Source organism: Heterodontus francisci, chromosome 12 (assembly GCF_036365525.1).
Source record: "Heterodontus francisci isolate sHetFra1 chromosome 12, sHetFra1.hap1, whole genome shotgun sequence".
Taxonomy (NCBI): Eukaryota; Metazoa; Chordata; class Chondrichthyes; order Heterodontiformes; family Heterodontidae; genus Heterodontus; species Heterodontus francisci.
In genome coordinates, this window is record NC_090382.1 from 83,217,644 (window position 1) to 83,242,783 (window position 25,140).

The 25,140-nt window shown below is 41.5% G+C and overlaps 1 protein-coding gene across 1 annotated transcript in view; it reads right to left on the reverse strand.

Annotated features, from left to right (window-relative positions):
- LOC137375960 (folliculin-interacting protein 1-like) overlaps positions 1 to 25,140 on the reverse strand; it is a 132,620-nt gene that overhangs the window by 50,351 nt on the left and 57,129 nt on the right. The window contains 5 exon segments of the mRNA XM_068043760.1: positions 6,104 to 6,192; positions 8,718 to 8,792; positions 12,388 to 12,488; positions 14,227 to 14,367; positions 24,147 to 24,273. Coding sequence (XP_067899861.1) covers positions 6,104 to 6,192; positions 8,718 to 8,792; positions 12,388 to 12,488; positions 14,227 to 14,367; positions 24,147 to 24,273 — 533 coding nt within the window.

The following is a 25,140-nucleotide window of genomic DNA, read 5'->3' on the forward strand; positions in this document are numbered from 1 at the left end:
GGATAGTGATCATTGTATCATAAGGTTTAGGCTGACTATGGAAAAGGACAAACAGTAATCCAGGGTAAGAATAATTAAGTGGGGGAAGGCCAACTTCAATGGGCTAAGAATGGAGCTGGGCCAAATAAATTGGAGTCAAAAGCTGGCAGGAAAACCAACAGATCAACAATGGGCTATCTTCAAAGAGGAGATAGTTTGGGCACAGTCAAGGTATGTTCCCTCGAAGGGGAAAAGTAAGGCAAACAAATCCAGAGCTCCCTGGATGACGAATGAGGTAGAGATTAAGATCAAGAAGAAAAAGTGTGCTTATGACAGATGCCAGGTCGAAAATACTATTGAGAACCAGGCTGAATATAGAAGGTCCAGAAGGGAAGTGAAAAAGCAAATAAGGGAAGCAAAGAGAGAGCATGAAAATATAAGAATATTTAAGAACTAGGAGCAGGACTAGGCAATTCAGCCCCTCGAGCCTGCTCCGCCATTCAATAAGATCATAGCTGATCCAATCTTGGCCTCAACTCCACTTTCCTGCCCATTCTCCATAACCCTTCAACCCATTACTAATTAAAAATCTGTCCATCTCCTCCTTAAATTTACCCAATGTCCCGGCATCCACCACACCCTGGGGTAGTGAATTCCACAGACGCACGACTCTTTGAAAGAAGTAATTTCTCCTTATCTCGGTTTTAAATCTGCTATTCCTTATCCTAAAACTATGACCTCTCGTTCTAGATTGCCCCACAAGAGGAAACATTCCCTCTACGTCAACTTTGTCAATCCCCTTAATCATCTTGTATACCTCAATTAGATCTCCTCTCATTCTTCTAAACTCTAGAGAGTAAAGGCCTAAACTGCTCAATCTCGCTTCCTAAGACAAACCCCTCATCTCTGGAATCAATCTAGTGAATGTCCTCTGAACTGCCTCCAGTGCAACTACATCCCTCCTCAAGTAAGGGGACCAAAACTGTACGCAATACTCCAGGTACGGTCTCACCAATGCCTTGTTCAGTTGCAGCAACACTTCCATACTTTTATACTCTATTCCTTTAGCAATAAATGCCAAAATTCCATTTGCCTTCCTTATTACCTGCTGTACCTGCGTACTAGTTTACTGCGATTCATGTACTGGGACACCTGGATCCCTCTGCACCGAAGCACTCTGAAGTTTCTCTCCATTTAGATAATAATTTGCCTTTCTATTCTTCCGACAAAAATGGATAACCTCTCACTTATCCACATTAAATGCCATCTCCCAAATTTTGGCCCATTCACCTAACCTATCCATATCCATTTGTAAATTTCTTATTTCTTTATAGCAACTTGCTATCCCACGTATTTTAGTGTCATCTGCAAATTTGGCTATAGTACCTTCTAACCCTGCATCCAAGTCATTAATATAGATTGTAAATAGTTGGGGCCCCGAGAACTGATCCCTGTGGCACCCCACTAGTTACATCTTGCCAACCAGAAAAAGACCCATTTATCCTGACTCTCTGTTTTCTGTTGGTTAGTCAATCCTCTATCCAAGCTAATAAATTGCCCCTAACCCCATGTGATCTTACCTTGTGTATTAACCTTTTGTTCAGCACCTTATCAAATGCCTTCTGGAAGTCCAGATATACTAGATCTACAGGATCTCCATTATCCACTTTGCTTGTTACAGCTTCGAAGAACTCTAACAAATTAGTTAAACATGATTTACCCTTCATAAAACCATGCTGACCCTGATGGATTGTGTTTTGACTTTCTAAATGTTCTGTTATTACTTCCTTAATAATGGATTCATACAATTTCCCCACGACAGATGTTAAACTAACTGGTCTATGGTTTCCTACTTTCTGTCTCCCTCCCTTTCTGAATAAGGGCGTTATATTAGCTTTTTTCCAATCCACTGGAACCTTTGCCGCATCCAGGGAATTTTGGAATATTATAACCAATGGATCCACTATCTCGGCTGCCACTTCCTTTACGAACCAAGGATGTAGGCCATCAGACCCTGGGGACTTGTCTGCCTTCATTCCCAATAGTTTGCTCAGTACTTTTTCCCTAGTGATGATGATTGTTCTAAGTTCCTCCCTTTCTATAATCTCTGCATTACCTGTACTATTGGGATGGTACTAGTGTCCTCCACCGTGAAAATTAAGGCAAAATACTGATTTAGTGTCTCCGCCATTTCTGTGTTCCCCTCTATTAACTCCCCAGTCTCATCCTCCAAGGGACCAACATTCACTTTAGCTACTCTCTTCCCTTTCATATACTTATAGAAGCTTTTGCTATCCGTTTTTATATTTTGTGCTAGTTTTCTTTCATAATTTACTTTTGCTCTTATTACTTTTTTAGTAACCATTTGTTGATCTTTAAAAGTTTCCCAATCTTCCAGCCTGCCATTGGCCTTTGCAATATGGTATGCCTTAGCTTTTATCTTCATGTTATCCTTAACTTCCTTGCTGAGCCATGGATGTTGTGTCCCCCTCTTACAATCTTTCTTCTTCTCTGGAATATATTTTAGTTGGGAGGAATTGAATATCTCCTTAAACATTTGCCACTGCTCTTCAACTGTCCTACCTTTTAGTCTTCCTGCCCAGTCTACTAGGGCCAAATCTGTCCTCATGCCTATGTAATTACCTTTGTTTAACTCCAGAATGCTAGTGTGGGATTCCAGTTTCTCGCCCTCAAACTGAATTTGAAATTCTAGCATGCTATGATCACTCTTCCCTGGAGGATCCTTAACTATGAGATCATTAATTAATCCCACCTCAAATATATAATAGAATAAAGAGTACAATTCTAAAGGGGGTGCAAGAGCAAAGGGACCTAGATGTACATGTGCATAAGTCACTGAAGGTGGCAGGTCAGGTTGACAGCACAGTTAATAAAGCATACAGTATCCTGGGCTTTATTAATAGGGGCATAGAGTACAAGAGCAAGGAAGTTATGTTGAACTTGTATAAGACACTAGTACGGCTTCAGCTGGAGTATGGTGTCCAGTTCTGGGCGCCGCACTTTAGGGAAGACGTGAGGGCATTGGAGAGAGTACAGAAAAGATTAATGAGAATGGTTCCAGGGATGAGGAATTTCAGTAATGAAGATAGATTGGAGAAGTTAGCACTGTTTTCCTTGGAGAAGAGAAAGCTGAGGTGACTTGATAGAGATATTCAAAATCATGAGGGGTTTGGACAGAGTAGATGGAGAGAAACTGTTCCCACTCGTGAAAGGATCAAGAATGAGAGGGCACAGATTTAAAAGTATTTTGTAAGAGAAGCAAAAGCGACATGAGGAAAAACTTTTTCACACAGCAAGTGGTTAAGGTTTGGAATGCACTTCCCAAGAGTGTGGTGGTGGCAGGTTCAACTGAAGCATTCAAAAGGGAATTGAACAGTTATCTGAAAAAGAAGAATGTGCAGGGTTACAGGGAGAAGGCAGAGGAATGGAACTGAGGGAATTGCTCTTTCAGAGCGCCAGTGTGGACACGATGGGCCAAATGGCCTCCTTCAGCACTGTAACGATTCTGTGATTGTTTGTGTGTGCGCCTCTCATGTGAATGTGAGCGTGGATGCATCACATATTTTAGTAATTTTAACTGGTTTAGAGTGATAAGGTTAATAAACTTACATCTTTCTTGTTTAAACTCAAGAAAACCTGTCTGACTGGTTCATTTGCAAGTATATATGAGAGGAACAGGAGCAAGTGCTCACTGAGGTGATAAGTTAAATCACTGTGCTAAAAAGATAAACCCTGCTGTGGTCAAACCAGAAAAAGGGCAAAAGGGGAAGTTGATACCCCTTCCTCACCTGGTCGTAACATTTGAAAGAGGAAAAATCGCTTAAAACAAATGAACTTTCATTCACGCCTAAACAGGACATGGATTAGTGGCAGAGAAAGAAATCTTTTAAGAAACAAAATTCTCAAAAGTTCAAATGAAAACAGATAGACCTTTTGAGAATTCCTTAAATAAATGGACTAAAAGCAGATATTGTGGAAAAACCACTTAGTTATTTTATGTTGAAAACTGAATCAATGGATACAAGGCAAAAAATCTATTTCTTTAGCATGGGGATTATGCGCAAGTGTTTTCATTTAATATGAAATTCCAATGATAAATTTAAGTACGAAAAGCCCTCCTCCTCCTCTGCCCTAGAGGCTGCATGTTAAGCCATTAGGTTATAACTGGAAGTTACATTCTCCTTTCTGTGCCTCCACATCTGCTTGGAGAAAAAAAAAGGTAACCACAAAGATAAGATGGATCAAGCTTGAAATTTATGGACCCAATGAAAAGATGGCTTAGAAAACCAAAGATGTTCTTCTTGATAATATTCTGTATTATTCATGACATAAAATATTAAATTCTTTTCACAATATTTCTACTATTAGAAAATGAATGCAGTCATCAATGGGTTAACAGTAATTTGGAGGGAAAAGCAAAAAAACAATCTAGAAGACAGGACAATAATCAAATAAAAGCAATAGTCAAGTTACTGTTATATGCATAATTGCAACCAGATGGATAATGTATTTTTATACTTTAACTCCTCCACCACCTCTAGCTTCAACATAAGAAAATGCACCACTGATTGCATTAATCTAGATTCTGGTCTGCATTGTCTCTTTATTTTTTGATTAAATTAGTACCATTTCTCAGTTTACATTAAATTTAAAAGATGTCATGGTATCACAACACCCTGCCGGACCAATGTCTGTCACTACACATTGTCACTGACATCAGTTAATGTCTGCAATTTTCTTAACCCTCGCCATTCTAACATGGTGATAGAGAAATAAGAAATCAAAAGGGCATTCATCCTTGGGCTGTTGTCACTCAACTACCAATGGTAGGCTCCGGGTGACGCACATAAAGGCTGGAAAATGTCACTTATTTACCACACCGACCATAATGCAGAGGGAGAAAAAAATAATCTTCTTTTAAATTTGGAGGATAAAACTCGGTTGCACAGGAAATGCACCATAGAACCACAGCAATTTTCAGCACACAATTATGCCATTCAGGTCATCTTGTCTGTATTTGTTCTTTGCAACACACACTGAAAATTACTATTCCCACAATGTTTGGATATAAATGTATGTGTGGAATTCTTCACATTGGTGAGCCTCATCTCTAAAGGCAGAGGACTAAAAATACCCCAACAAGAAGGGTGTGGAGTAAGTTAAAGTCTTCAAAGCATGCCACTTCCTAAGAGGCTGGCAACAGCTATGGCCCATGGACCCCTCTTCCCCTACCTTCTGTGTACAGGAATACTGCTAGAGTTTAATCAGCTAAGACTATGCAGTTTACCAGAATAAAGCACAGGTAAGCTAGGATTACCTTACAAAACAAGTAATGAGATGCTTAGCAAGTAGGGCGCTGGCTTCTAGGCTTATCCGAGTAGCAAGAATTGCCACAGGTCCACCTCACCAAATCCTACTGGTGAGCCAGACTGGCTGGTCAATCAACAGTCCTTGAAACACGAGGGACCTGCCTGGTTCAGGCATCCGGCTGAACTGGTTCCATTCTACCATTATAAGGCATGTCATTGCAGAGTAAATGACCCCAAAAGACTCCAACTCCAACACTCCCACAGGACGATAATGGTTATTAAACAATAGAAAAGCAAGGGATTCAGCACCTACAAGGCAGGCAATAGCTCTTGGGAACTGATTAGGATTGGATTAATGAGCAGAATCTTAAAGTGCACCACAATGTCCTACTAAACGGCAGTTCAATCAGTTGGAGAAGCAGAATTTTGGTAGCAGCTGACAGCCATTCTGAAAATTATGATGGGAGCACTGCCCTTAAATATATAAAAGGTGTGTTCATCCCACCATCTAGGTAATACCTTCTAGTAGGTGTCATGCTATGCTTCAGAATTTCCTCATCAGATACATGACATCTGCCAACATAACGGATCTACACAGAACAGCTTGTGATGTAGCAGACACCTTAATGAATTAGAACCCAAGTCCAGTGTTGTGCAAATCTTACGAGCTAACTGCCTAGTCCAGGTCCTCACGTAAAAAGCATTATATCTGTAAAGCTGACTCCCTCTTAAAGGAAAACATCTGAAAGTATCAGCATTTATATACCTCAAAACTGAATCACAATGGAACTTACCTATAAGGCTGTTCATCAGAACATTTTGATCTGGGTAAGGCTTTGATGCAGTAGTGTCCTGATTAATAAATTCAAGGCTGTCTTGTAACCTTAAAATACATTAAAATATACACATAAATCTTCATCAAAAGACATCTCAACTAATTCACATAAAATAAAGGACGAAACGATAATCATGCATTAATTCACAAAGCTCAGTTGAAAAAAATGGCTTATCCTACTGAATTGTTCCTTAACCTATAAGAGAAACATTAATAAACTTAAAAGGCATCACTGTATTGATCCTAGTTTCCTCAATTTATGCATAAAAATTAGAGTTATCTTTAAATGAACAGAGATTTCATTCAGTATGTCCTCAGGCAAGCACTTTCAAGAGGAAGCGTTTTCCCTGCAGATGGCACCACCTGATAGACAAATTCCAACGCCCAGAGCTGTCAGTTCCAGCATTATTTGTGTGCCTCCATCTTGGGGCGCTGGCTCCCTCATCTGAGCAGTGCACACCATTCTGAGTGGGGCTGCCAGCCGCCCTTCTCTTCAGATGCTTTGATTGGCCCTCCTGCATCCAGTGCCCGCCCACCATCCCTAATTGGATGGCGCATCTGGAGATGGATTCTTAATTGACTGCTTATGGAAAGATTGCGGCAGAAGTTGCTCCACTGGCAAGACTGGGGTAGGACCCAGAAATGGCCCCGACTTGCAAACATTTTTTGAAGTGGAGAAAATTCTGACTACTGTTTCTACGGTTGATAAAAATGTCAGGAACTGGTGAATGCTTTCAGATTGGGAACATTAAAAGGGTTTCAAATAATGGAGAAACCAAGTCATTGATCGGAATTTTACAGTGGGCGGATGGGAGCTGGACTCCGACATAAATGTCGATGCCGAACCCGCTTCCACCCAGCCTGGGAATCCGTCCTGTATTTTAAGGATCCCCAGGCTTCAATTGACCCAAGGTGGGATTGACCCACTTGAGGGAGGAGGTCCCACCTCAGCGAGCTGTTGGCCAATCAGCAGGCAGCTCTTAGTCTCAGCTGTGTCACCGGGAGCGGTGGCCACTGCTGGGACTGCAGCCCAGCCGACCGAGGAGGATACCAAGGAACCGGTACTGAAGGTAAGTCTGGGTTGCCTCACCAGGGGAATTGGTCGTGCCCTGGTGAGGCTAGAGTGGTTGCTTGGGGGGAGGGGTCGTCTTGGATCCGGGGTTAGGTTAGGAGGTGGGGGCAGCCCTCAATCGGGCACCCTGTTCCCGATTGCCAGGTCCCCCCCAGGATGCGGAAAGGCCGGAAGCCATAGCTGGACGACCTTTCACATCCCCAGCACACCCGCTTGCCACGGGTAAAATACCCGTGCAGCTAGGCGAGGGCCCTTAAGTGACAGTTAAGTGGCCACTTAAGGGTCTTGAATGGCCTCGGGCGGGCAGGCTGCTTCTCACCCCCCGCCAGACCTCCGTAAACCTGGCCGGAGGTGGAATCGGGGCAGTTAGGCCTCCAGGAGCCTGCCGCTCAATTTTACGCTGCCCCTATCCGACCCGCTAGGGCGGTGTAAAACTCCGGCCATAATTTCAACATGAATTATAATGCTCTCAGCTTTAAAAAAGGTACAATACTGAGCAGCACAGTAGCGCAACACAACAGTACTAAAATAAGCAGTAGGACAGAGCATTGAGGCAAAGGTCATAGTCTACGATCAGCATTCAGAACTGGAAAGGCTGTCAGTGGAGCCCATGTGCAGAATCCTGTGTTTACATTTAAGGAAAGCTTTATATACTTTACAACAGCATAATCTGCACCACTGAAAAATAAAATCATTTTTAGCTTGAAACGATAATTATTGGATTTTGATTCTAACTATTGTATTTCAATGATTATCCAAGCATAAGATACGTAATCAGATCATGTATTTTCCCAGATCTCTGCAAGGTTGGGTTATGACAGGGTGCAGAGGACACCAGTAATATTTGCCAATGCTCAAAGTAAAACCAATCCAAAAAAATGTTTCAGCAGCAACAAATCTCTTGTGAGAGTGATCATCATAATGCAACTTTACACCAAAAATTAGGATGCAGGTTCAATTTCTCATTACTAAATACCTGATCTCATTGCATATCATAGTCAGGGGGCATGAAGCAGAGTTATCGCACTTTCCAACAGGAGAAGGGCTGTGGGCTGGGGGGGTTGGGGGAGCGGTTGGGAACAAAATGCTGCAGAGTAACCTCCAGCAAATGTGTATGACTCCTGATTGATAGTTACCAGTAATTTTGAAGGCCTAGGAGCAGATTGCTCACAATCAATTTTTCTTTTTAAAGCTCATTTCTTCCTTGGACAAAGAAGCCAATGTTACAGATCAGTCAGCTTCTGAAAATGAGCCTTGTTAATGTTGAAAGTGAGATCTTGCATCAAAACTCACTTAAATATTAAGCTGTTTTACTTTCAGATATGAGAGACCTACTGTACATTTCTACTGCTTTCTGTTCTTATTGGAAATTTCTAGCACTTATTTTTTCTTCGCATGGCTTTTTTTAAAAAATGAAGTTTATTTTCAGAAGTTCTTGACATAGGGTACGTAAAATTTAATGAAAGAAAGTTGTTTCTTAAATAATAGAAATGGTACCCACGTATTCAGACTTCCAGTGACACTACCTCCAGTACGAGCGGTGAAAACTTTGCTGAGCATTAGTTGAGGTGGAGACCTGGCAGAGAATAATCAGCAAGATTATTGGAAAATAACTCACTGATAATCAAATTTAACTTTTCACTAAACAAAGGATAAGAAATTCCTTTAAATGTAGAAAAGGTGCCTTCATACACTTATACAAATTGCAGAGTCAGTGTCAAAGAACGCCTCCAAATACATTTGACTTTTTAATTCCCTTGGTCAACTTAAGTTGAGAGTAGAGGCTACTGCCCTTACAAAACCTTTAACAGGTGCAATTTTACACTTTTAAGTTGAACTGCTGGAAAGTGATATGAACTACTCCTAAAATACTGGACTGCAAGAATGCTGAATTGTAAGAACAGTCACACATTTAAAAGGAAGATAAATTCTACTCAATTGCCTCAATTCCTAACTGCTATAGGTGGAAATATTTTTAAACGCAAGGCAAGAGAGAGACAGAATCCTTAAAATTCCTAGGTTGCAGGAAGACAGATAAGCTTCCCCCCTCCACTTGCCCAAGGGAGGAAAGGGGCACTCAGGCATTTAGGCTCAAAGCTGGTTCTGCTGGGTTTGCATTGCCCTTTAAAGTCTAGGGGACAAATTTTCCACCCTTGCCCCCTATTTCAGCAGCGGAGATTATGCCTGGGCCAGCTCTCAGGCGACTAAGAAATTCCACCCATACAAGTTCGCTGGGAGGTTATGCCAGGTGAAAAGCTTAAAAAATCCCAAACCTTTACAAGCAAAATTTCCCAAAGCCACTACCTTGTTCCATTGAGAGAATATGACTGAAAAGCAACATTTCTTATTGGACACTTTCTAGGCTTCCGCCTCACTGTCACAGTAAATGGCATCACTCTGATATTGCAACTGAAAGCTTGGAGCAAGTACAATTTAGGCATCCTTGCAGGTGCATGTGCTCAGCTCAGCTAAGCAATGATCCTGTCATTGCAATTTAGAACCATAGAAAAGTTACAGCACAGAAAGAGGCCATTCAGCCCATCTTGTCTGAGGCGGCTGAGAAAAAAAAACTAGCCACCCATTCTAATCCCACCTTCCAGCACCTGGTCCATAGCCTTGCAGGTTACAGCACTTCAAGTGCAGGTCCAGGTACCTTTTAAATGAGTTGAGGGTTTTGCCTCCATCACCTATCCGGGCAGTGAATTCCTAACACCCACCACCCTCTGGGTGAAAAAGTTTTTCGTCAGGTCCCCGCTAATTGTAATGTGAAAATGTCTGTAGTAGCGAGGAAACAAAGACATTTGTAACTGGTTCAAGTCCTTTGTTTTGCATTTGTAAATTACAACTGTTTCTGGTTGCTCACATTATACTGGAAAATATTTGCTGAAGCTTCATTACTTTAAAATTAACTCCCTTGTCCAATGTAAGTGAAAGAAGTAATCCAAATAAATAATGTCTTCAGTTCCAGATATGTAATTACTTCAACCATCTGTGAACCACTGTGCAATGGTTTGTGTATTATAGAGCTATTATAATAGTGGTCAAATGTGATTTGTGAATTAATATTTTGAAAAATGCCAGTTACACAGAATTTAATAAGTGAAATGTTTCTATGGCGCTAAATGTTGCTTGCTCCAAGCTGCCAGTTGCAATATCATAGTGGTGCCATTTACTGTGACAGTGCAATGGAAGCCTAGAAAGTGTCCAATAAGAATAATATGCTTTTGTATTCTATACTTCGGCCAATTAAGGAAAGCATTTCATATGCATTCTTCACCACTTTATCTACCTCTCCTGCCACCTTCAAGGACCTGTGGACATGCACTCCAAGGTCTCTCATTTCCTCCACCCCTCTCAATATCCTCCAATTTATTGTGTATTCCTTTGCCTTGTTTACCCTCCCCAAATGCATCACCTTACACTTCTCCAGATCGAATTCCATTTGCCACTTTTCTGCCCACTCAACCAAACCGTTGATATCATTCTGGAGTCTACAACTATCCTCTTCACGGCAAATTTCCCAATCATGCCTCCCACATTTAAGTCCAAATCATTAATATATACCACAAACAACGACGGACCCAACACTAAGCCCTGTGGAACGACACTGGAAACCGCTTTCCATTCGCAAAAACATCCGTCGACCATTACCTTTTGTTTTCTGTCACTGAGCCAATTTTGGATCCAACTCGCCACATTCCCCTGAAGGGTTTAACTTTTCTTACCAGTCGGCCATGTGGGATCTTGTCAAAAGCCTTACTAAAATCCATGTAGACAACATCCACTGCGCTACCCTCAACAATCCTCCTTGTTACTTCCTCAAAAAATTCAATTAAGTTAGTAAGACATGACCTTCCCCTAACAAATCCATGCTGACTATCCCTGATTAATTCATGCCCAAGTGACAGTTTATCCCATCTCTCTGAATTGATTCTAATAACTTACCCACCACTGAGGTCAGAGTGACCGGCCTATAATTATTTGGCCTATACCTCGCAGCACCCTTTTTAAACAATGGCGTAACGTTCGCAGACCTCCAGTCCTCTGGTACCCTGCCGGTATCTGGTGAGGATTTGAAAATGATTCTCAGAGCATGTACTATTTCCTCCCTGGCTTTCTTTAACAGCCTGGGATACAATCCATTCGGCCCTGACGAATTATCCAATTTCAAGGATGTCAAACCCTCCAGTATTTCCTCTCTCATTATGCTTACCGTATCTAATATTTCACACTCCTCCTCTTTAACTACAATGTCTGCACCATCCCTCTCCTTTGTGAAGGCAGAAACAAAGTACTCATTAAGAACCCTGCCCACGTCTTCTGTAAACATGCATAAGTCACCTTGTACATCTCTGATGGGCCCTACCTTTTCCTTAGTTATCCACTTGCTCTTAATATACTGTTAACACATTTTTGGTTTTCCTTGTCTACCTGCTAATATTTTTTCATGTCTTCTCTTTGCTTTCCTAATTTCCTTTTTTACTTCACCCCTGCACTTTCTACACTCCTCAAGGCTTTCTAAAGTATTAAGTTTCTTGTGACTGTCATAAGCTTTCTTTTTCTGCTATATCATAGCCTGCATACTCCTAGATAACTAGGGGCTCTAGATTTGGCAATACCACCCTTTTTCTTTGTGGGGGCATATCAATTTGGGTTGGGGTCTGGGCTTTTGCACTTGAACATACAGGGGTTCTGCTCTGCTACACTTGAGCTGGTGGAGCTGCCGACAGGAATTTCAGGGCCAGCCATTTTCTGCAGCCTTCCCATTTTTAACAGCAAGGGGGCTGTTCCATGATATCATACCAAGTGGGGTGGTGCCAAGGGCCAATGGTGTACTGCTGCCATTCACGGTGTCACATGGAGGGTGTGAGGTGGAGAAGGATGGAGGTTAGAGAAAAAAAAAATCGATACATGTACACAAAATTTTATGAATTAAGGGTCAACGCAGGGAACTATACATCTCCTTTATGTAGCCAGTTAATTAATCCTAAAGCAATGTTATCAAATGGAAACAGCTGTGAACATCAGACAAAAACTTTAAACTTTGGCTGGGCCAAACTTTTACCTAGTAAATCCAACCAAAATTTAGTTTTTAAAACTTAAAAGAGCTTTAGAAACTGAACGTGTTACATAAAGATTTTACAACTTGTTAGAACACAATGTCCTCTCACCGTATCTGGTGGATTTTTAATGTGGAACCTTTGTAGCTCATTGCCACAGAGCCAAACATCATCTCACCAAGCATATTGGCATCTGAGGATGGTCGAGAATTCTAGAAAATCAAATTTAAATAGATGTCAGGGTATTTATTTTTAAGATACATTAAACAGACTACTGCTCAGATTTTATTATAGGGCTGTATGTATTATAACATATGAGCATCATGCAAATCAGAATAATGGGTGACTTTGAGTCTCATTTCAAATTCAATGCATGTGGGAAACTGGAAATACATTTTAATGGAATGGTTTAATTTATAACTCACTTTTTTGGCTGTTTCTCTCTTTAAAACGTGAAAAACAAATTACAGACAGAGCATGGGGAGAAATCCGTAATAATTATTCAACTATTAACATATCAAGGTTGAATCACTGTACAATCTGTTCAAAATATAACAGAAATATCACATGCTGGCAGTTTTTGGCTCACACACTTATGTAAAAATTATTCCTTCCTCCCAATGGAGTCAATATTTTTGGCAGTCAAAAGTAAAGGATATTGCCATTGATGAAGAAAAGTGTACCCTGTGCACACTGGATGTATCCAAGTCTCAGTATGGATCAGAAGAATTAGTTCTATTTGTGGGGACTACAGAAAAAAATTCCATAATTATTGACCCAACTGTCAACAATTCTGGTGTTTAGCCAGACTGCTAAGCACAGGCACTAGCATTTCATTTTCCAATCCAAACATTAAGTTTTCCATTTTCTTATGAAAGATACTTAAATAGATGTATTCATACACTTTTACCTTATGGTGCTCTGCAGGACTGAGCATCACATTACATCACACACAAAGGTCACTATTATTCTGCATTTCCTTACTGTTCAGAACGTGTAGGTATTTAAAGCAGCAAAGCATTCTTTAGTTACTTTGGCTGGAGGCAGCTTCATCTGACCATTAGCTGATCCTGATATGCACAGACCACAACTGGGTATGTGATGCGTAAGGAATGTGTTCATTTTAAAATTTCAAACAGCCGTTATGGGAGGTTTAATGTCGAGGGCTATGTTTCGATTACTGGCACCAGAGTACTGAAGAACACTAGATTTGCAAAAATAAGTGGTTAAATTCTCATTGCACATATGGGATGCACTTCAATTTCAAACCAGATATACAAAGGGCAACTCCCAACATTTTTCATTTTGTTGTGCTGACCTAGGTGAGGGGTGTTAAGTTCTGATGTGCTCATTTATGCATATAATATTGATGTACAGTACAGATCTAATGGCATGTCTTAACTCCAAACTAAGGACAATATCACTAACAATTTAGATTATATATTTATTGCCTAAATTGTGCTTAAAATTTATACTATTTCTTTAATGCTGAATTCAAGTGTTTCTAGTTTAATGTTGTTAAAACAAAGATAAAACCAGCTCGTTGCCACAGTAATGTGAAGTGTTAATTAGCTACCTTGAGATATACCAATGACATTTCTACTTAACTAAGTTTCCACAGCTTTGAAACAACAGGAAAACAACTTCAGAATGTTAGCACGTTAAAATGACCAGTTAGTTATCGACAAGTGCCCCAGGTAATCAGCAAAGATTGCTTTTATTCAATGTTGATGGCTGGGGAGTAAAGAATGAGATACACATTGTCTTCCCATACTCTGAAGAGTGGGCCCATTCATCAACTGAAATAATTTACCAATATTATACCTATAATTATAAAGAATGAATCGAGTGAACTAAATTCCATCCAATGTAATTTTCAGATTAGTTTTCAAAGAATTAGTTTAGAGAAACTTAAATATAAGGGTTAAAATTCACACATTCAGGCCTTACCTGGCATTTAGAAGACTGATCTTTAATATTAGCAGCAGATGAAGATAAGGAAGAGAGGCTGTCTGAAGAGCTGGTACATGTACTGCATTTTGTATGACAGTATTTCTCAAGAATCTTTACTTGAATATCACTGCAAACTTTCTGTAAGTAGGATAGTTTTAAAAGTTAGTACTGCTCTGCTAAATCATCTGCTAAAAATAGCGAATGGGAGACAGGGAAGAAAAATATCAAGCTACATGCCAGAGGGCACAGAATTAAGGTGACTGGTGAAAGAAGCAGAGGTGACATGAGGTTTCTTTTTAACATAACTTGGAGAGAACATTACAGGGATATGAGAAAAAGTGGGACTAAATGGATTGCTCTTTGAAAGAGCCAGTGCACACTTAATGGGCTGAATGACCTTCTTCTGTGCTCTAATATTCTATGAATATCTATTATATACTCAATGTTGATGGCTCAGGATGTCAATGGTACCAGGCCTGTAAGTGGCACTGCAAAGGTAACATTAGATGACATCGATTACAATGAGGCAGCATTCAGTTTTACATATAGGCCTCAAAACAGCAGCTTCAGTAATGTCCAATATGCATTCCAATCTAAAATTCCTATTTATGGTGTCCGAGGAGCTGACCAGGGCAAATACATCCCAAGACACATCAAAATTGGTAATTAAAATGCCAGTGTTTACAGGGATGCTGAAAGCACTTGTAGACTTATAGAACTTTGGTTGGCAAACATGCTAAAATTCTCACAAAAATTTTCGTCATGTTTCATGTGAAATACTAGCGGCCGGTGATGAAAACGTAAAAGATAGTGATGAAATGCAAGATCGAAGACAAGTAAAGCCAAGAATTGACCCACCACTTTCATAGAAGTCCTGAAGCTTTGCCATTTACTGCCTGAGAACTCAGCACACCCTGAATACATTTATGCAAAAAAAAGATCTCGGCAACAGATTCCAGAAATAAAAAATTACCAAAGAAATAAATCAGGAAGAAACCCCACATATCTACACATCACAGACTTCCCTTTCCCTGTCAGCACATATCTGGTCAACTGCTCTCCATCCAGCTGAGAAAATATTGGGGCAGCCACAGCACATGATTAAAAACCTGCTGCCCCTCGGGACTGAGCAGAGATTGGGCCCCCACTAACAGCATGATATAGGACAATACCCCATCCAGTAAAAATCATAAGCCACTGAGATTAAACCCCACCCCAAGTAAGCAAAGTTCAGGACAATTCCACACCCTGATCAGTCAATGACCAATTCAATATTAAGTGTGAAAGCAAGAAAATATCAATAACTAAGATGAGATGGAGATTTGGGGGCTATCTCAATGACCCAAGTTAAGGAATGGAAAGAAAAGGTTGGCCAAAACCTTGAAAAGTACAGAACCTCCCCCCACCCCACCCATATTGAACAGACATCCCTCCCTTTATCCTGCACTGCACGGAAAACAAGGCCTCATCACCCAATCTGCTCAAATTTGGCACCAAACCCCCAGTGACCAGAGATAATGATAAATCCCCCCATTGCACTGAACTAAAATCAGAGCTATCCCACCATATGTGAATGAGCAAACACGACCCCAATCCACTGAGCAGAACTACAGTTATTGACCTCCCCAGAGCAGAAACCAGCACACCACCCCATACACATTTGTAAAGAGGTGCTGACTTTTGGATGTGACATTAAACCAGGGCTCCCCCTTTTCTTTTGGACAGATGTTTCAAAAACGAGCAAGGAAGTTCTTTGTGTGCCCTGGCTAATATTCATCCCTCAACTAACAATGAAACAGATTATCTGGTCATTTATCTCATTGATGTTTGTGGGATATTGATGTGCACAAAGTGGGACACCGGTGTAGGCCATTTAGCCCCTAAGCCTGTTACACCATTTGATGAGATCATGGCTACACTATATTGTAACTCCATCTGTTCGCCTTGGCTCCAGATATATTAATATCCTTGACTATCAAAAATCTATTGCTTAGATTTAAAATTATTGATTGAGCTAGCATCTATTTCTTTTTAAGGAAAAAAGGAGTTCCACAGTTTTACCATCCTTTGCATGAATAAGTGTTTCCTAACTTCTCTTCTGAATAGACAGGCTCTTATTCTAAGATTCCCCTTCCAGCAGATTAAGTTTATCTCTGTGTACTCTAACAATTTATTTCAAAATCCAAGAAACCTCAACCAAATCACCCCTTTCCCTTCAAAATTACAGGAATACAAGCCTATCACTCTGCATAATCTAAACCTCTGATAATATCCTGGTGATCTTGTGCTGCACTCCTTCCAAGGCCAATATATAAGGTTTGGTGCGCAGAACTGTATAGGGTGCTCCTGGTATGGTCTGACCAGGCCTTCTAAAAAAAAAATTGTAGCAAAACCTCCTCCCCTTTATAGTCTAGCCCTCTAGATATAAAAGCTAACATTCCATTAGCCTTTTTGATTATTCTTTTGTTCCTGACTGCTACACAGATCCCTAGATCTCTTTGGACCTCCACTGTTCCTAGCTTTTCAACATTTAAATATACTTGGATCTTTTTTTTTGGTTCTAAATGGATGACCACACTTAACTGCATTGAAGTCAATCTGTCACAGTTTTACCTATCCACCAGTTAATATTTCTTTGTAATATTATGTTCCTGTTCACACTGCTTACCATGCCACTAATCTTGGATATATGGCTCTCTACTGTGTTATGTAAGTATACAGTGAATAGTTGACGCCCCAGCAGAGATCCTTATGGGACACCATTAGTCACTTCCTTCTAACACGTGTGCATATCCATTATTCCTACTCTCCCACCTAACCAATCTCCTAACCTAGTCAAGAATTTGCCTTCAATTCAATGGGCTTTAATTTTAGCTAAAAGTCTCTTACATGGAATCTTACTGAATGCTTTCTGAAAGTCCATGTAAACTACATCCATTCATGTTCCCGTCTAATACTTAAGTTACATCCTCAAAAAATTCAATTAGGTTGGTTTGACATGACCTACCCGTTATAAATCCAAGTTGGCTCTCTCTGATCAGCTCAGATTTCTCTAAGTGCTAAGTCACTCTGTCCTAAATTATAGATTCCAATAAATTCTTCACAACAGCCCAACAGGTATATAATTTCCTAGTCTCTCTTTCTCACCTTTCTTAAATAATAGTTACATTTGCAATTTTCTAATCTCAAAAAAGGACAATTCCTGAATCAAGAGCGCTTTGGAAGATTATGGTTGAAGTATCAGCAATTTCCTGACCAACTTACTGGGGTGGAAACCACTGGGTCACTGTTTTCTCTAATATGGTTTTCTTTCTTTAAATTTATTGATTTCCAGTCCTTATCTTATCATTAGTTTCCCTGGAATGTCAGAATTATCACCTTTTTCCTCGACCGTGTTTCCTTATTTTCATTTGCAATATTACCCACAGCTGTTTTTAAAGGATCCACATTACCTGAGAGTACCTTTTCGCCTTCCAATATAATTGTTAAAAAAAAAGTGCTAATCTTGATAGCCTTCAAGTTTATTTTTGTATTTCACTTAACAGCTCTATTATTTGTCTTCTTTTGCTGCGTTTCTCGATATTGCATCAGCGACCACAATTCAAAATTACGTCATTGGCTGTGATGTGCTTTGGGATGCCCTTAGGTCAAGAAAGATTCTTGATGTGCATGTTCATTCTCTCTTTTTTATGGCCACCTAACTCTGAGCACGATTTCAGCTCCTAACTAATAAGAAGTTAAACACCTCACCCCTTCCCCTCCCACTTTCCACCCCACCAGCCTCCACATCCAAAAGGATCATCCTCCGCCATTTCCGCCACATCAAGTACGATGCCACTACCAAACGCATCTTCCCCTCCCGTCAGCATTCCGAAGGGATCATTCCCTCCATGACACCCTGGTCCACTCCTCCATTACCCCCAACACCTCATCCCCTTCCCATGCAATCGCAGGAGGTGTAATACCTGCACTTTTACCTCCTCTCTCCTCACTATCCAAGGCCCCAAAACACTCCTTTAAGGTGAAGCAGTGATTTACTTCTACTTCTTTCAATTTAGTATACTGTATTCACTGCTCACAATGTGGTCTCTACATTGGGGAGACCAAACGCAGGTTGGGTGATCGCTTTGCGGAACACCTCCACTCAGTCCGAAAGCATAGAAACATAGAAAAATAGGAGCTGGAGTAGGCCATTCAGTCCTTTGAGCCTGCTCCGCCATTCAATACAATCATGGCTGATCATCCAAACTCAGTAACCTGTTCCTGCTTTCCCCCTGTACCCCTTGATCCCATTAGCCCCAAGAACTATACTCTTCTTTGAATATATTCAATGATTTAGCCTCAACTGCTTTCTGTGGTAGAGAATTCCATTGGCTCGTTACAAAGAACAAAGAACAGTACAGCACAGGAACAGGCCATTTGGCTCTCCAAGTCAACGCCGATCTTGATGCCTGTCTAAACTAACACCTTCTGCACTTCCAGGGACCGTATCCCTCTATTCCCATCCTATTCATGTATTTGTCAAGATGCCTCTTAAATGTCGCTATCGTACCTGCTTCCACCACCTCCTCCGGCAGCAGGTTCCAGGCACTCACCACCCTCTGTGTCAAGAACCTGCCTCACACATCCCCTCTAAACTTTGCCCCTCGCACCTTAAACCTATGTCCCCTAGTAACTGACTCTTCCACCCTGGGAAAAAGCTTCTGACTATCCACTCTGTCCATGCCACTCATAACTTTGTAAACCTCTATCATGTCACCCCTCCCCTCCACCTCCATCGTTCCATGAAAACAATCAGAGCTTATCCAACCTCTCCTCATAGCTAATGCCCTCCAGACCAGGCAACATCCTGGTAAACCTCTTCTGTACTCTCTCCAAAGCCTCCACATCCTTCTAGTAGTGTGGCGACCAGAATTGCACGCAATATTCTAAGTGTGGCCTAACTAAAGTTCTGTACAGCTGCAGCATGACTTGCCAATTTTTATACTCTATGCCCCGACCGATGAAGGCAAGCATGCCGTATGCCTTCTTGACTACCTTATCCACCTGCATTGCCACTTGCAGTGACCTGTGGACCTGTACGCCCAGATCTCTCTGTCAGTACTCCGAAGGGTTCTGCCATTTACTGTATACTTCCCACCTGCATTAGATCTTCCAAATTGCATTACCTCACATTTGTCCGGATTAAACTCCATCTGCCATTTCTCCGCCCAAGTCTCCAACCGATCTATATCCTGCTGTATCCTCTGACAATCCTCATCATTATCCGCAACTCCACCAACCTTTGTGTCGTCCGCAAACTTACTAATCAGACCAGCTACATTTTCCTCCAAATCATTTATATATACTACAAACAGCAAAGGTCCCAGCACTGATCCCTGGAGGAACACCACTAGTCACATCCCTCCATTCAGAAAATCACCCTTCCACTGCTACCCTCTTTTTCTATGACCGAGCCAGTTCTGTATCCATCTTGCCAGCTCACCTCTGATCCCGTGTGACTTCACCTTTTGTACCAGTCTGCCATGAGGGACCTTGTCAAAGGCTTTACTGAAGTCCATATGGACAACATCCACTGCCCTTCCTTCATCAATCATCTTCGTCACTTCCTCAAAAAACTTAAGTTAGTGAGACACGACCTCCCCTTCACAAAACCATGCTGCCTCTTGCTAATAAGTTCATTTGTTTCCAAATGGGAGTAAATCCTGTCCCGAAGAATCCTCTCTAATAATTTCCCTGCCACTGCCGTAAAGCTCACCGGCCTATAATTTCCTGGATTATCCTTGCTACCCTTCTTAAACAAAGAAACAACATTGGCTATTCTCCAGTCCTCTGGGACCTCACCTGTAGCCAATGAGGATGCAAAGATTCCTGTCAAGGCCCCAGCAATTTCTTCCCATGCCTCCCTCAGTATTTTGGGGTAGATCCCATCAGGACCTGGGGACTTATCTACCTTAATGCTCTGCAAGACGCCCAACACCTCCTCCTTTTTGATAACGACATGACCCAGACTATCTACACTCCCTTCCCTAGGCTCATCACCCATCAAGTCCTTCTCTTTGGTGAATACTGATGCAAAGTACTCATTTAGTACCTCGCCCGTTTCCTCTGGCTCCACACATAGATTCCCTCCTCTGTCCTGGAGTGGGCCAACCCTTTCCCTGGTTACCCTCTTGCTCTTTATATACGTATAAAAAGCCTTGGGATTCTCCTTAATCCTGTTTGCCAATGACTTTTCATGACCCCTTTTAGCCCTCCTGACTCCTTGCTTAAGTTCCTTCCTACTGTCTTTATATTCCTCAAGGGATTCGTCTGTTCCCAGCCTTCTAGCCCTTACGAATGCTTCCTTTTTCTTTTTGACTAGGCTCACAATATCCCTCGTTATCCAAGGTTCCCGAAACTTACCAAACTTATCCTTCTTCCTCACAGGAACATGCTGGTCCTGGATTCTAATCAACTGACGTTTGAAAGACTCCCACATGTCAGATGTTGATTTACCCTCAAATAGCCACCCCCAATCTAAATTCTTCAGTTCCTGCCTAATATTGTTATAATTAGCCTTCCCCCAATTTAGCACCTTCACCCGAGGACTACTCTTATCCTTATCCACAAGTACCTTAAAACTTACGGAATTATGGTCACTGTTCCCGAAATGCTCCCCCACTGAAACTTCGACCCTGAGCTTCCGGTTGCTTGCCATTTCGACACACACACCCCCTGCTCTAATGCCCCTATATTTGTCCTGGGCTTGCTGCAGTGTTCCAGTGAACATCAACACAAGCTCGAGGAACAGCATCTTATTTACCGATTAGACATGCTACAGCCTACTGGACTGAACATTGAGTTCAATAATTTCAGAGCATGATGGGCCCCCTTTTTATTTTCATTTTGAAAATTTTTTTATTTTATTTTAGTTTGTTTCATCATTCAATTTTTTTAACCCCATGTGTCTGCCCACTTTTTTTCCATGTTTGTGCTTTGGGCCAGTGCTGTTCATTTTTCTGTCCATTAACACCCTCTCTGCACTAACGCTTTGTCTTTCAACACACCATTAACATACAGTTTGACTTTGCTCCATGACCTTCTGGTTAGTTTTTCTCTGTGACCCTGTCCTATAAACACCTTCACTTTTGTGATCTCTTGGCCCATCCCCGCTTTACTTGCTTAAAACCTATTACATTTCTAACCTTTGCCAGTTCTGATGCAGGGTCACTGACCTGAAACGTTAACTCTGCTTCTCTCTCCACAGATGGTGCCACACCTGTTGAGTATTTCCAGCATTTCTGGTTTTTATTTCAGATGTCCAGCATCTGCAGTATTTTGCTTTTATTTATTATAAAAAGTTAATCCTGTCACCCATGCTCCCCATCACATTAACAAACAGTGCCTGTTATCCCTTTACCCAGAAGCAACTCAGCACCAACCTCTATTCCAACACAAAAAAAATTGCCTTTGCCCTCCCACTTCTGAAAGGACAATTACTCTCTTCCACCACACTCCCCCCAAGATGATGGAATTGGGCCCAAGCAACTGTAGTTGCTTACCACCACCAGTGTCTTGACCACCACCCCGCCCCCCCGCCCCCAAAAAATAAACACCAAAGGGTAATTGGTCCTGCCCATTGCTAACTAATCCTTCCTGATTCACTCGTGCCTCATCCTGCCCACCCCTGCCCTCCTCCCCCTTTCCTCTGTTAATGGTTAGTTAGGTTGTTCAAGGTAAACAGCTGAAGAGCATTGTTCAATTAAGGATATGAAGTGAAAATAAAAAGAGAGCCTTCTGGGCACAAGGTGGTTGGGGAACAGAAGGCAGAGATGTGTAATTATGCATTCTGTCAATAAACTATCAAAAAAAGGATCTGTATTTGGTTTTGTTTGATTTGGATTCATTTAACACCCCCCAACCAAGGTAAAGAAATGGGTCTTGGCCCAATGCCATACATTTAATTGTCCCCAAATGCACACACCCCCCCACCCCCCATCTCTCCCTTCCTCATGACTCCTTCCCCACTGTAATGGAGTTTCCTATCGCCTTCTAACTGGTTTAACCTGAATACGTAGCCTCAACTCCCCATGTGGAACATGGAAAATTCACTCGTACTTTAATTTTAAAATGTATTGCCAGAGGTCTTTTGATTTTGAAATTTTACCTCTTATTTTCAATTCCTATATCCAGAGTACTAATTACTCGCCATACCATAATTACCCCCTTTAATAAGGAGGGTGGGCAACTTGGGGGGGGCGAAAGAGAAACTTTACCCAGGCAAACCCCTGCATGCACTGAAGCCACAGTTGCATAATATTTTTCAACAGCCATGCAACTGTACTCATATCTTTGCTTGAAGTTCCAGATCATTTCCATAACTTCACTTGTGAACACAAGTAGCGGAGCTGAATGATAATCATATGACTTCTTTAAGAACTCATGAGATAGAAAGGCACTTAGACTGGAAAGAAATCTTTGTTGCACTACATCCTGTGATGAAATATTTCACACACTCACGTGCATGAGAAAAAAAAACACATTGTGGGACTTTAAAATCTTCCAGTGTATATAAACAAGTTTGTAACAGCTAAATTTTTGACCTTGAGCACTTTTCCCCCCCGACATCAACACTTCCGTGGTGGGAAGGCCTGCGAACGGCCTTCCCATCTCTCCAATTGAGGCCTTGAAGTGGGCAATTAATGCTCTCATCCTGCCTCCATCAGTATTAGCCATGCGCCGGACGGGCCTGTCGCGCACAGGGAGCTCGTCAAGCAAACCCATAGGGCCCGCTGTAAGCCACCCTCTGCACTTGCTGCCAACCCCCCTACAACGCCCTCCCGAGACCCCCACCCTGACTCACATGTGGCTTGGGTCCCCCACTTCCAGTGGGCCCATTACCGGCAGCAGCCGACGCCTCTGATATGGCGCTGCTCAGTGAAAGAATTGTCGGTGTCTGATTGGCTGGCAGCTCACAGCAGATGGGATTTCCTATGTTGGGGTCTTTAATCCCAGGGAAGGCCCGCTGCTGTCTACTTAAGTGCCTAATTGGCCCTTCTCAGAGGGGTGACATGGGGCTCTTGCCAGCACTTCAGCCGGTGGCTGAGACCCGTCGTCCACATAAGATCCCCATTAACTGTTTCTTTCTCTCCACAGATGCTGCCAGACCTGCTGAGTATTTCCAGCACTTTTTTGTTTTTATTTCATAGATTTCCAACAACTACAGTATTTTGCTTTTGCACACAAAATGGTTCCTGATTCAGGACAGTGGATCTTTGGGGTTGCGGGAAAGGAGGGGAAGAACGCACCATGTGCATGACTTGGAAATGCAAGAGGCCACAATTTTGGATTATCTTCCAAGGTTTTCATAAGCTATGTTTCTTCTCAGTTTACAGTCCACCCTTAATGCCAATGGCTCATCTCAAAAGACATATCTGTGGGGAAGACCAGTGGCTCAGGCATCTATGGTCAATTCTCCTCTAAGGCTGACCAAAAGCATGCATCAGCAATTCATAATCTGAGCACTTTTTGAAATGTTTTCCACTCCCTATGCTTAATAGAATTCCTTGAATCCACATAGCTACTAATGAAAATCATAACTGTGGTTGTGGGGGGTTGCGGTTGAGTGGCATAACTAGCTGGGATCTGGAGCATTCAACTTTTCTATTAGGAGAACAAAAGTCAAGTCATTGCCTCACTTCTGGTTTCTGTAATCTGGAAGAATTCAGATCTAATAGAAAAAAATGTAGGTCTACATATTGCAAGATGGCTGGTTTACTCCTTTCCTTCCTCTCTCTCCTACCCATTAAACAAATTAGTAGTGAAAAAGGAGAACACAAATTGAACCCAACGCCGAGATGATTTTTTTTTTACACTGGTACAGATCAGACTTGATAGACATCCATTTGGCAAAGAAAAAATAATTGATGACTTACTGAGGCTGAAGTTTCCTCAGTTTTCTTTATTGCTTTCGAGTCAAAAAGAACATTTCTTCCTCGTCGCTCACAATCTTGGTAGACAATAAGTCTTATCTGGCTGGGATTGAACTCTGGAGCTGGCCAGCTTGAAAGAAAATGGTAACAGTGAACAATATTTACAAGTAAAACAAAAATTTGCATTCACAAGCCATTTGTAACTTCCCACCATGGCCCAGTCTCTGCCCAAGAGGGGAACATCCCAGAACTCTTGAACCTAACCAGTGTAATCTGCATTCTAGTTTTCCTTGGCTCCTGCAAGAATTTGCTTTGCTGAAAACTAGACCAAGACTTGGAGGGGACATATGAGAAGAGAGATAATCAGAAACATGCTAACACAAGTCTTCACACATACTCATCAGTTCTGCAAAAGTTTCTTTATCGTATGGCTTCCAAGAAAATTCCATTAAAAAGTTGGAATAATAATGACATGCTAATAATGACTAGCTTTTCCATCTATCCAACCTCTTTCTGGACTTGAATACACATGAAAATGATGAATAGGAAAAGACTTACTGGTCAAACAAACCTGTCCCAAAAGCTTCTCTTCAGTAAAAGCAAACAAAAAAAATGAGCGCGCAAAATATTCTTTCCATAAATCGCAAGTGCAACTGGACTTTTCAGCAGACTGCATGCTGGCGTTGACTAAATACAACTTGTCATAAATGTAAAAAATGATCCTTCCTAATGAGCACTACATTTATAAAGGTATGTAAAGCCGTGAATCTGCTACTTTTGCCTTTTCTTTGAACAAGAAACACTTGCATTTATATAGCACTTTTCATGACCACTGGCCATCTCAAAGCGCTTTACAACCCATGAAGCACTTTTGAAATGTAGTTACTGCTGGAATGCAGGAAATGTGGCAGTCAGTTTGTGCAGAAGCTCCCACAAACACAATGTGATAATGACCAGATAATATGCTTTAAGAGGTTGATTGAAGGATAAATATTAA